General features: G+C 39.5%; 1 protein-coding gene across 6 annotated transcripts in view; it reads left to right on the forward strand.

Moving 5' to 3' along the window:
- Positions 1-13382, forward strand: part of BEND5 (BEN domain containing 5) — a 1466135-nt gene that overhangs the window by 674994 nt on the left and 777759 nt on the right. For 4 of the 6 annotated variants that reach the window (XM_059884715.1, XM_059884716.1, XM_059884719.1 and 1 more), the window contains exon 5: positions 5068-5154. The exons of the other annotated variants lie outside the window; for them this stretch is intronic. In XM_059884715.1, the coding sequence (XP_059740698.1) occupies positions 5068-5154 (87 nt within the window). The remainder of the gene's footprint in view (positions 1-5067; positions 5155-13382) is intronic. 6 annotated transcript variants of the gene reach the window in all.

The raw sequence follows: 13382 nt of genomic DNA on the forward strand, positions 1-13382 counted from the left end.
ATAACCTGATGAGCCATGATACCTCTTTTATAAGCCTCAGTTTTCTCACTGTAAAAAGTGCATAATAATACTTTTTCAGAGATATTATGAGAAATGAATATGAAATGGATGTCTAAATATTTTTTTTTTAATCTCAAGGATCTTATTCAGTAAAATTTCTGACTAGTTCTTTTATTTTCCTCTCTCACCCAAAACTGACTGAATAATTGTTCCTTCATTTCTTCCCTTTCACCTTCCTTCCCCTCTTCCTTCCTTTATTCTTTTCTCCCTTCCTTCAGCTTGTCAACTAATGCTTGCTAAGTGGCCACAGTGTACCAGGGAATATGTAAGGTATTAGAATAAAACAAGAAAAATATGGTTACTGTTCTCTAAAGGGCTAGACATTAAATATGTAATCTGATAAATATGATAATCATTAAAACAAAAGGGAGATCAGCATGCTTGAACTTGCATGTATTCAATCACTCAGTTGTATCAGACTCTTTGCAACCCCACAGACTGGCCTGTCCTCTATCCATGGCATTTTTGAGGCAAGAATACTGCAGTTGTTTGCCATTTCCTCTTCCAGAGAATCTTCCAGACCCAGGGATGAAATCCCTATCTCCTGCATCTCCTGCATTGGCAGGCAGATACTTTACCACTGAGCCACCTGTGGGGCCTATTTGGCATGGTATATAGCATATAAGACTTAGTCTGCTTCAAGGATAAGAGACCTTATTTAGGAATATTATTTATTGTGATAGCTGAAAGATGAATGAAAGCTAGATCATAGTGGGCAGAGATATGTGTGAAGTATATATCTTTGATAAACAAAGTTCAATGTGATTGGAGAATGAAATTCTAAGAAGAAAGACTGGGGAGTTATGTTGTTCAGTCACTCAGTCCTGTCTGACTCTTTTCAACCTTATGCACTACAGCAGGCTGGTTTGCTCTATCCTCTACCATCTTCCAGTGTTTGCTCAAATTTTGTCCATTGAGCCAGTGATCCTATCTTAACTATCTCATGCTCTGCTTCCTTCTTCTGCTTTTGCCTTCATTCTTTCCCAGGATCAAGTTTTTTTCAAATGAATTGACTCTTCACATCAGGTAAACAAAATATTGGAACTTTAGCCTCAGCCTCAGTCCTTCTAATGAATATTCAGGGTTGATTTCCATTAGTATTGACTGGTTTGATATACTTACTGTCCAAGGGACTCTCAAGAGTCTTCTCTAGCACCACAGTTTGAAAGCATCAATTCTTCAGTGTTCAGCCTTCTTTAGGATCCAACTCTCATGTCTGTACATGACTACTGGAAAAACCATAGCTTTGAGTATATGGACATTTGCCTACAAAGTGATATCTCTGCTTTTTAATATGTTGTCCAGGTTTGTCATAGCTTTTCTTCCAAGGAATAAGCATCAATTTCATGACTGTGGTCACCATCTGCAGTGACATTTTAGCCCGAGAAAATAAAATCTGTTACTCTTTCCACTTTTCCCCTTCCATTTGCTATGAAGCACAGGGACAGGATGCCATGATCTTAGTTTTTGAATGCTGAGTTTTAAGCCAGCCTTTTCACTCTCTTCCTTGACTCTCATCAAGTGGCTCTTTAATTCCTTTTCACTTTTTGCCGTTAGAGTAGAATCATCCTCATATCTGAGGTTGTTGATGTTTCTCCCAGCTTGTGATTCATCCAGCCCTGCATTTCACATGATGTAGTCTGCTTTAAGTTAAATAAGCAGGGTGACAATATACAGCCTGTTGAACTCCTTTCTCAATTTGGAACAAGTCCGTTGTTCCTTGTCCAGTTCTAACTATTGCTTCTTGAACCACATACAGGTTTCTCAGGAGATAGGTAATGTGGTTTGCTCCCATTTCCTTGAGAATTTTCCATGGCTTGTTGTTATCCACACAGTCAAAGGTTTTAGCATAGTCAATGAAGCAGAAGTAGATGTTTTTCAGGATTTCCCTTGCTTTCTCCATGATCCAACATATGTTGGCAATTTTATCACTGGTTCCTCTGCCTCTTCAAAACCCAACTTGTACATCCAGATGTTCTCGGTTCACATACTACTGAAGCCTAGCTTGAAGGATTTGGAGCATAATCTTGCTAGCATGTGAAATGAGCACAATTGTATGGTAGTTGGAATACTGTTTGGTATTGCCCTTCTTTGGGATTGGGATGAAAACTGACCCTTTCCAATCTTGTGGCCATTGTATTCACTTATGGAACAAACATAGAATCACTCTGAAAGGTGAGGTAGTGAGGGAAGAATGGCTAGGTGTCTCAGAGCTTGGGATATGATACAGTGGTGAGAATCCTGGGTCTTATTGTTGCCTCATAAATGGCAGAATGGTTGCTTAAGAGGCCAGCAACCTGGAAATACCAATGGGCACAGGCTCAAAACAGTCCTTCCCAGAAGCCTGTTTGGGCTAAACAAAACACAAGAAAAAGGCAGCCCAGTAAGACAAAAACACTGAGACAATAATTACTTACTCTAATCAAATACTGTGGGGAAAAAAAAAACACAAAAAAACTGTTGCCCCACTTTCTCCCTTACCAACAAATGTCAAGCAGGAAGCTTAAACTTCTATTTTTGCTTCAAACCCCCAGCCAGGTGGTGTCAGAGAAAAGTAGGGAACTGAGACTTTCATTCCAGCTGGTCAGTAATGAACACTTCTCTCCTCTCTGTGATGTCAGACTGCTTGAGGAATCTGGATTTCCATCACCCATTTAAGGATGGGATCAATAGCAGAGTGTAGGGAAACAGAAAAAAGAATAAATAAATGTTAGGATGGGACAATAGAAGTTACCCCTTTGAACAATAGAGGAAAAAAACCAGATCAATAAATATGAACAGAACCTTGGGGACTGATGGGACAATAAATTTAACATTTATTTCATTAGAATCAGAAGGAAAGGAGAGAGTGGGGCTGAAAAAAGTATTTTATTTATTATTATTATTAATTGTATTTTATTTTTAAACTTTACAAATTGTATTAGTTTTGCCAAATATCAAAATGAATCCGCCACAGGTATACATGTGTTCCCCATCCTGAACCCTCCTCCCTCCTCCCTCCCCATACCATCCCTCTGGGTCGTCCCAGTGCACTAGCCCCAAGCATCCAGTATCGTGCATCGAACATGGACTGGCAACTCGTTTCATACATGATATTATACATGTTTCAATGCCATTCTCCCAAATCTTCTCACCCTCTCCCTCTGCAACAGAGTCCATAAGACTGTTCTATACATCAGTGTCTCTTTTGCTGTCTCATACACAGGGTTATTGTTAGCATCTTTCTAAATTCCATATATATGCATTAGTATACTGTATTGGTGTTTTTCTTTCTGGCTTACTTCACTCTGTATAATAGGCTCCAGTTTCATCCACCTCATTAGAACTGATTCAAATGTATTCTTTTTAATGGCTGAGTAATACTCCATTGTGTATATATACCATAGCTTTCTTATCCATTCATCTGCTGATGTGGAAATCTTCTCAGATTTGAAAATATTATGTAAACCTATAGATTTGAGGGACTGAGTAACCAGAAAAACCTCAAAAAGGAAAAACTGAGGGAAATCTTTGCCAAGAAGTATCATAATTAAACTTCTGAAAACTAAGGACAAAGGAATCTTGAAAGTACTAAGAAGAACTAAGCCAAAGGGAAGTGGTACAATGTTTCTCAAATGCTGAGAGAAAATAGTTGTCAACCCAGACTTCTATATCTAACAAAAATATCTTTCAAGCATGAAGGGAAAATTAAGACATTTGTGATGAAAGCAAAAACTAAGAATATTTTTCACTAGCAGACCTACACTTATGCAAAGTTCTTGAAACAGAAAAGGTAATAAAGAAGGATTCTTATAATATCAGAAAGAGTAAAAAAGACCCCTGGGACAATATTAAGCACACCAACATTCAAATTATAGGAGTCCCAGATGAAGAAGAAAAAGAGAAGGGGCCTGAGAAAATATTGGAAGGGATTATAGTCAAAAACTTACCTAAAGGAAAGGAAATAGTCACCCAAGTCCAGGAGGCTCATAGATTACCATACAAGATAAATCCAAGGTGGAACACACTGAGACACATATCAGTCAAACTAACAAAAACTAAATACAAAGAAAAAATATTAAAAGCAACAAATAACACAGAAGGAAATCCTAATAAGTTTATCAATTGATTTTCAACAGAAACTCTGCAGGCCAGAAGCGGGTGGCAGGATATATTTAAAATGATGACAAGGAAAAACCTGCAACCAAGAATATTCTACCCAGCAAGGCTCTCACTCAGATTCGACAGAAAAACCACAAGCTTTTCAGACAAGCAAAAGCTAAGAGAATTCAGCACCACAAAAGGAGATTTTCTAGGTGGAAAAGAAAAGACCACAACTAGAAAGAAGAAAATGATGAACTGAAAAGCTCATCAGTAAAGGCAAACATACAGTAAATGTAGGAAACCATCCATATGCTAATATGATATCAAAACCAGAAAACATGAGAAGAGTACAAATGCAAGGTATTACAAATGCATTTGAAATTAAGAGATCAACAACTTAAATCAGTCTTGTATATATAGAGACTGCTGTATCAACACTTTATGGCAGCAACAAACCAAAAATCTACAATAGATAGACACACAAAAAAGAAAGGGCAATCTAAACACAGCACTAAAGGTAGTCTTCAGATCACAAACGAAGAGAACAAAAGAGGAAGGGGAGAAAAATACCTACAAGAACAAACCAAAAACTGTAAAATGGCAATAAGAACATATATATCAGTAATTACCTTAAATGTAAATGGATGAAATACTCCAACCAAAAGACATAGACGGACTGAATGGATACAGAAGCAAGATCCATATATATGATGTCTATAAGAGACCTGCTTGATATCTAGGGACTCATTTGGACTGAATGTGAGGCATAGAAAAAGGTGTTCCATGCAAATAAAAGAAAGCCAAGGAGCAACACTCATATCAGATAAAACAGACTTTAAAATATATTCCATCTCTGGATCTTCTAATTCTTGGAATGAACCAGGAGTAAGTTATATAATCTCTCTGTTCTCTTTTCTCCCATAGGACCCAGCAAATTTGTCCACCCTGGATGATCTTCACACTGTGCTGCCTGGAGAGTTCTTGCCCAGGCAAGTGTGGTACTCAGACAAGGTGTGAACCATTCTCTCTTATTTCCACCAGAGATGATATGCTCTTGTCCTCTTCCCTTATGAGTGATCTGAGTTGAATTTTGTTTATGAGAGATAAACTGACATTCCTCCCCTCTTTATATAGAAGGTTATTATCCACAGTCTTTCAGATTGGAGAATAGAAACCAGAAGAAGATAGATGAGTTTCCCAAAATCGTACAATAAGTAAATGCCAACAGAGCCTGGAGCCCACATGTGACTGACTTATAGGCCTATCACTTTCTTTGCTGCTGTCACATTGTCTTCAAGTAAAGCTTGAGAATTTTGTAACAACTTCTACCAACTTCTAACCATTTAGTTTTATATGGTGCATCCTACCAATAGGAGCTATCCAACAATGGAGGGCTGTCAGCATATGAAGAGTGCTGGAGCTGCTTCAGTTAAAGGAGAATGGCCCCCTGTCAGGGAGACATGGAGAAGGAGGGTAGACCCTATCAGTATGTGTTCCCAATTAAATTATAGGGAATGATGGCCAGGTGTTATAGTTACTGGTATTGTTTTAATCTCAATACTCAAATGGTAAGAAGCATAGAAAGGAAGAGGAAAAGAAAAAATCCATGCTACAATCCTGGTCATGGGACAATGACCCAAACAGGGAAATGAGTGAGAGCTAATGAGAATTTGCTGATCAATGAACCAGAAAGTGGTGCCTTCCAAAATCCCCTCAAAGTCATATTATGGACTAAATTACTAGGATTCTAGGCTTTTTGTATGGAATTCAAGATTAATGCACATCATTCTATCATAAACAGCTTTCATACACTGTGCTAGTTTCTTTGATTCTCTCAGAACTTTGGAAAGGGCATCTATCACTTTCTCAATTTTACAAACGAGGCTACTGAGGCTCAGGGTGATTAAGTAACTGCTCTAATAGTTTAGTAATGCTAGTAAGTGGCAGAGCTGGGATATGAATACAGAATCACTAATTTAAATCTTAACCCATTTTCTCTATTCTAATTTAGTAATAGTTAAGAGCTTAGTAATGGCTTGAAGAGATCTGAATTTAAACCTGACTCTGTCATGTCTGTTATGAGGAGGATATGTGATTTGCTCATACAGCAAGTTAGGGCAGTACAAAGTCTGGCATCCATGCAAGATTGACTAGCAGGCCCATAACTTTCCTCCATGCTGCCCCACTGCCTCCTTTTGCTTTTACTCCAAGAAAAGGGACTGAAATATGATAGCTTAGTGTAGGGGAAAAAAACACTGGCTTTCTAGTCAAACAAACAGTTGAAACTGAACTATTGCCTTTGGGTAAAATCAGTGATGGTTACCATTAATTCCCTTCAAACAATACAGACAGTGTGCAATGTGCAGCGTGAATGATCTCTTTCACATTAAACAGACCAGGACTTGAGGGAGAAGACCCAGTGTTTGTGATATGCCCTATCAATGTCCTAGAAGGAAGTTTTAGTGATTACCTAGCAAAAAGCCTTCATTTTGCACATGATAAAACTAAGGGCCAGAGATTTGAACCCAGTACCTCTAACACTTTGGGCACAATATGAAACAGTCTCATAGCACTGTATTGTTACAAAATGATTTTGCATCATGGTATTGATAGCTTATGGTGAACAGTGTTGGATTCTTGATCTCTGAAGAAGAAGATTTAGCTTCAGGACCAGGGACCAGTCTTGATCACTCAAAAGCTTTTTGTCTCAGAGTTTTATTAAAGTATGAAAACGGACAGAGAAAGCTTCTGACATAGACATCAGAAGGGGGACGGAGAGTGCCTCCCTCACTAGTGTTAGCAAGGGAGGTATATACTTTAATTAGTTATTATAATAAATCAAAAGAACATCTCAAGGTTGTAAAGATCTTACTAGACCCATTCCCATAATTTACATTTTAAGATAACAGGATTAGTCAGGAAGTTTTCAGGAAGGAGAAACTGTCCTCAAGCAGGATACATTGTTATTATATAATCCTTAGTACAGAGTTTAAACTGAATTTTTTAAATTGTTGTGTAACAACAACACAACAAATTGTGTAATTTGTGTAATTTAAATTGTGTAATTTAAATTATGTTGTGTAATCATCAGTTCCAGGCTTAAAGAGAAAAAAGTTTTTTTTTCTTGTTTTTTTTTTAAAATTTTATTTTATTTTTAAACTTTACATATTGTATTAGTTTTGCCAAATATTGAAATGAATCCACTACAGGTTTTATGTGACTAAGACTAAGGAATGTAGAGGGGGAAAAAAAAAGCCATTTTTTTCTTTCCTGGGGACCCCAGACTTCTTATCAACCTGCCTAGGAATTAACTCTCTCAGTATCATCACATCAGCTCCAGGAGGTAGGAAAGCCAGAGGTTATCACCTCCAGGTGAGGAGACCCAGGCTCAGAGAAAAGGTTGTCATAACTACTCAGGGCATAGTTCAAAGACTCTGCCTCAGATTTGTGTGACCCTTAGCCATGCTGCTTCCATTCAGTTCAGTTCAGTCACTCAGTCGTGTCCGACTCTTTGCGACCCCATGAATCACAGTACGCCAGGCCTCCCTGTCCATCACCAACTCCCGGAGTTCACCCAAACTCATGTCCATCGAGTCAATGATGCCATCCAGCCATCTCATCCTCTGTCATCCCCTTTTCCTCCTGCCCCCAATCCCTCCCAGCATCAGATGTAGGCATTAAAAATAGTTTCCAGTAGCTAATAATAACATAGGAAAATGCTGATCTTATATAAAGTAAAAAGTAGGGTATAATATTATATATAATTGTGATAATAATATGAAATGTATGTATGTATGTATATATATATATATATATATATATTTGTACTTGTCCATGGAATTCTCCAGGCAAGAATACTGGAGTGGGTAGCCATTCCTTTTTCCAAAAGATCCTCCGAACCCAGGGACTGAAACCGGGTCTCCGGCATTACAGGTAGATTCTTTACCATCTGAGGCACCAGCAAAGCCTATATATTAAATACACACATAATACTGTTAACTGGTATCTTTAGATGGTAGGATTATGGTAGATTTGTATTTCTTCAGAGTTTTTTGTGCTTTTAGATGTCCTACAACTTTATATTTGTGAAAAATCAAAGTTAATATTTATTAAAAATAAAATAATAGCTTCTTAGATGTTAAAAATTTACTTGCATTTGGGGTGAATCATATCACTTTCACAGGACCAAGTTTCCTCATTTATTAAAATGAATATAATGTACCCTCTCCTTCTGACCTTCCAGAATCTTACTGAGATTGGAAATGACACTGGAGGTGAGAGAGTAAGAGGTGTTTGGAAATACAGGCTATGACCGAGAGTAAAACTCTCATTGAAAGGTGAGACACATGGATATATAACCTTACCAATCGCCTGTGACGGTTGTGTACTAGAGCTTCGCCTATCCACTTGCAGAAGCTCATTATTAGGTTTTCAGCAATTTTGTGAACTGCTTTTAAAATCATTGGTAGTTTTAGTTTGAAATTGTTGCATATTTATACCATGAAAACTGGAAAAAGCTACAAATCATGCCTTGACATGGCCTTTAAGCCAGAAATTCAGATGAATAGCTTATAAATTAAATTCTGAAGGAACTCATGGAGGAAATCTCTGTTGGTAAAACTGACCAACAATGCTCCAGACTACATTCACCACTCAGTGGTCCTGAGGTGTCTGTTTGTCAGGACTCATGATCCAGGCCTCAAGGCAATGAACCACCAGAGGACGATAACCCCATGGGAGAGAAGGCAGAGGATGCTGTGAAATCGTGCTTTGGGCAGCTAGAGCTCACATCTACTATAGCTGGAGGGTTAGTGCTACATCTCAGAGTGACCCAAGACCTCTTGAGAGGCTGAAGAAATGAATGAAAATGCAGATTCTTGTATATTCACAGGATTGTGTTTCATTGAGACTTCCAAAAGGAAACAGATGGCACACCGAAGTTAGGATAATTTGTGGAAGATTTACCATTATATTAAAAGTAGATGGGGTAGAACCACAAAGGATAGTGCAAAAGCTTGGGGCTAGAAGCATCAAATTGTCACAACAGGAAGGGGTTATTGTAACCTAGAAAGGGAGAGTTGTATAGAGTATGCTGCTTTGAAAGTAGTAGTGACCTTCTATCAAGAGAAAAGCCAGCCTTAGATGACTTTACAGGAAGAGATCCAGAGAAATAAATGCCTCTGCCACTTTCCTGACTCTAGATGTCCCCACAGGAGGACCTAAACAGAAGCAAGAAGCTCAGAATGCGGTTGATACAATCCATAGAGGTCAGCCATCTCAAGCAGAGACAAGGGTAGAGAAGGATGAAGAGTGTTACAGAGGGGCAAATAGAATGTATTCAGCAGTTTAGATTCAGTTTTTAGCTGACATTTGACTTGAGTCCTTGTTTTCTTATGAAAAAGGTGTGTAATAATATCCTATTTATCAGGATGGTTTTGAAGATTTAATAGAATATATGTGAATCACTTTACTGGAAGCACCTGATGTACAGTAATGGGTCCAGAAATAGTGGCAATTATTATTGTACTATATTACCTCATATCATTGAACTTAATTCTATTATCAATAAAATAGATAAAATACTGTGCATGTGAGAAATGTGTGCTCAGTCATGTCTGACTCTTTGCAACCCAATGGACTGTAGCCCATCAGGCTCCTCTGTCCATGGAATCTTCCAGGCAAGAATACTGGAGTGGGTTGCCATTTCCTAATCCAGGATATCTTCCTGTGCCAGGGATCAAACCTGTGCTATTTGCTGCCTAAAGGTTATTGTAATTATAAACATCAACCTTTGGATATATAAAATCACTCTGTAAGATATGATGCATTAAAAATATATTAAATAAAAGATTAGCCCTATACTCTTTATCAGAACTGAAAACTCAGCTTTCTCTTTCTAGATCCATTGAATTGGAAGCTTCATGAGGTTAGTCTTTGTTTACTGCTGTACCTTCTGTACCTAGACAGTACTTAACAGACAGTAGATGCTCAGTAGGTAATTGTTGATTTAATTTAAAACTATTTCTAAAACTCTTTCTGGTCTTTCTCGTTGACCAGATACTCGGAGAATGCTCCTTGGTGCTGACGCTTCCTTGCAGCTGGGACTTTCTTGTTCTGTCAGTAGTTAGCTTCTGTCTTGTACAGAAATCTAGGCTCTTCCATCTAGACTGTCTCCTGCCTGTCTATGTCCCTATTCCAGTCATCTGGCATGAGTCAATGTATTTAACAAGATGGTTGGATGGCATCACAGACTCAATGGACATGGGTTTGTGTGGACTCCGGGAGTTGGTGATGGACAGGGAGGCCTGGGGTGCTGTGGTTCATGGGGTCACAAAGAGTCGGACACAACTGAGTAATTGAACTGAACTGAACAACCACATCATCTTCTGAGCTCCAGCAGCCACCTTGTACTTGCCATGTGCCCCAAAGGTATACAGCCCACCCTCTTACACACTTTATTTGTTCTTTCTACCAAGAATGTCTCATCCCTTTCTCTACCTGTGGAAATCCTATACCCCAGGGTTCTTTCTTAATACTCAGACTTTTACTGAGGCAAATACTCTTCTTATGCTTGGAATACGCTTCTTTTTCCCCTTCCTTCTCCGTTTCCTGGTTAACTTCCATATTTGCATCAGGCTTCAAATTAGATGCTGTTTCTTTGGGGAAAGAATCATCACTAGAATCACTAAGATGAGATCAAGCACTCATGTATTCCTCCTATCATATACTATGTCCTATATTCATATGAAGTTAACTTCCTTCCCCTATAAAATTGTAAGCTTCTTAAGGGCATAAGTTTCTGTCATGCCACAGTGTCTGTATATATTAGGGTAAAGTTATGACCAACCTAGACAGCATATTGAAAAGCAGAGACATTACTTTGTCAACAAAGGTCCATCTAGTCAAGGCTATGGTTTTTCCAGTGGTCATCTATGGATGTGAGAGTTAGATTATAAATAAAACTGAGTGCTGAAGAATTGATGCTTTTGAACTGTGGTGTTAGAGAAGACTTTTGAGAGTCCCTTGGACTGCAATGAGATCGAACCAGTCCATCCTAAAGGATGGATGTTCATTGGAAGGACTGATGTTGAAGCTGAAACTCCAATACTTTGGCCACCTGATGTGAAGAGCTGACTCATTTGAAAAGACCCTGATGCTGGGAAAGATTGAGGGCAGAAGGAGAAGGGGATGACAGAGGATGAGATGGTTCGATGACATCACTAGCTCAATGGACATGGGTTTGGATGAACTCCAGGAGTTGGTGATGGACAGGGAGGCCTGGTGTGCTGCGGTTCATGGGGTTGCAAAGAGTCAGACATGACGGAGTGACTTAACCGAATTATTGTGTTAGATTGAAATGTCTAATGGATCAAAGCAAGTACAATTATTTTCTTCATAATGAACAAATGGACAGGGCATCTCTTAAGTATATAGCCATTCAGAGACTCAGAGTGACTGTTATCTTGAATAAATAGTTTCAGGGTTACCTGGGCATCACCTCCATTCCAACTAGCTAGATGGGAAAAGAGGTAGCAAGATCCCATGTGGGAGCTTTTCATTAGCAGTCCTGAAAGTAGCTCATAACAGTTTTGGTCCAATTCCATAGGCTAACATGTAGTTTAAGGCCATATCTAACGATAAAGAAAGTTGTGAAATGATGTCTGGCTGTGTGTGCAGCAAAAAGCAGAAAGCAAGGATTTTCCTCAATAGCTGGAAGAGTTGGCTCCACTTCCACATTTAGTTCAGTTCAGCCACCAGTCGTGTCTGACTCTTTGCGACCCCATGAATTGAAGCACGCCAGTCCTTCCTGTCCATCACCAACTCCCGGAGTTCACTCAAACTCACGTCCATCGAGTCGGTGATGCCATCCAGCCAACTCATTCTCTGTCATCCCCTTTTCCTCCTGCCCCCAATCCCTCCCAGCATCAGAGTCTTTTCTAATGAGTCAACTCTTTGCATGAGGTGGCCAAAGTACTGGAGTTTCTGCTTTAGCATCAGTCCTTCCAATGAACACCCAGGACTGATCTCCTTTAGAATGGACTGGTTGGATCTCCTTGCAGTCCAAGGGACTCTCAAGAGTCTTCTCCAACACCACAGTTCAAAAGCATCAATTATTCAGTGCTCAGCTTTCTTCACACTCCAACTTTCACATCCATACATGACCACTGGAAAAACCATAGCCTTGACTAGATGGACCTTTGTTGGCAAAGTAATGTCTGTGCTTTTGAATATGCTACCTAGGTTGGTCATAACTTTACTTCCAAAGAGTATGTGTCTTTTAATTTCATGGCTGCAGTCACCATCTGCAATGATTTTGGAGCCCCCAAAAATAAAGTCTGACACTGTTTCCACTGTTTCCCCATCTATTACCCATGAAGTGATGGGACCAGATGCCATGATCTTAGCTTTCTGAATGTTGGGCTTTAAGCCAACTTTTTCACTCTCCACTTTCACTTTCATCAAGAGGCTTTTTAGTTCCTCTTCACTTTCTGCCATAAGGATGGTGTCATCTGCATATCTGAGGTTATTGATATTTCTCCGGGCAAACTTGATTCCAGCTTGTGTTTCTTCCAGCCCAGCATTTCTCATGATGTACCCTGCATATAAGTTAAATAAGCAGGGTGACAGTATACCACCTTGACGTACTCCTTTTCCTATTTGGAACCAGTCTGTTGTTCCATGTCTAGTTCTAACTGTTGCTTCCTGACCTGCATACAGATTTCTCAAGAGGCAGGTCAGGTGGTCTGGTATTCCAATCTCTTTCAGAATTTTCCACAGTTTATTGTGTGTGACTTCACTTTCCTGCATTGGAGAAGGAAATGGCAACCCACTCCAGTGTTCTTGCCTGGAGAATCCCAGGGACGGGGGAGCCTGGTGGGCTGCTGTCTATTGGGTTGCCCAGAGTCGGACACGACTAAAGCGACTTAGCAGCAGCAGCAGCATGCAAATATCTTGAGAGTGAAAGTGTTACTCAGTTGTGTCAGACTCTTTGCCACCCCATGGCTGCAGCCCACCAGTCTCCTCTGTCTACAGAATTCTCTAGGCAAGAATACTAAGGTGGGTAGCCATTTCTTTCTCCAGGGGATCCTGGCCCAGTGATCAAACCCTGGTCTCCTACACTGCAGGCAGATTCTTTACCACCTGAACCACCAGGGAAGCCCTACCAAAAATTGCAAATTCCTTGAGAACAGCGTATGGCATGTGAAGCAATGAGGTCTAGTGGGAAAATACTGGCTTAG

The sequence above is a fragment of the Bos taurus genome, chromosome 3 (assembly GCF_002263795.3).
Source record: "Bos taurus isolate L1 Dominette 01449 registration number 42190680 breed Hereford chromosome 3, ARS-UCD2.0, whole genome shotgun sequence".
NCBI lineage: Eukaryota > Metazoa > Chordata > Mammalia > Artiodactyla > Bovidae > Bos > Bos taurus.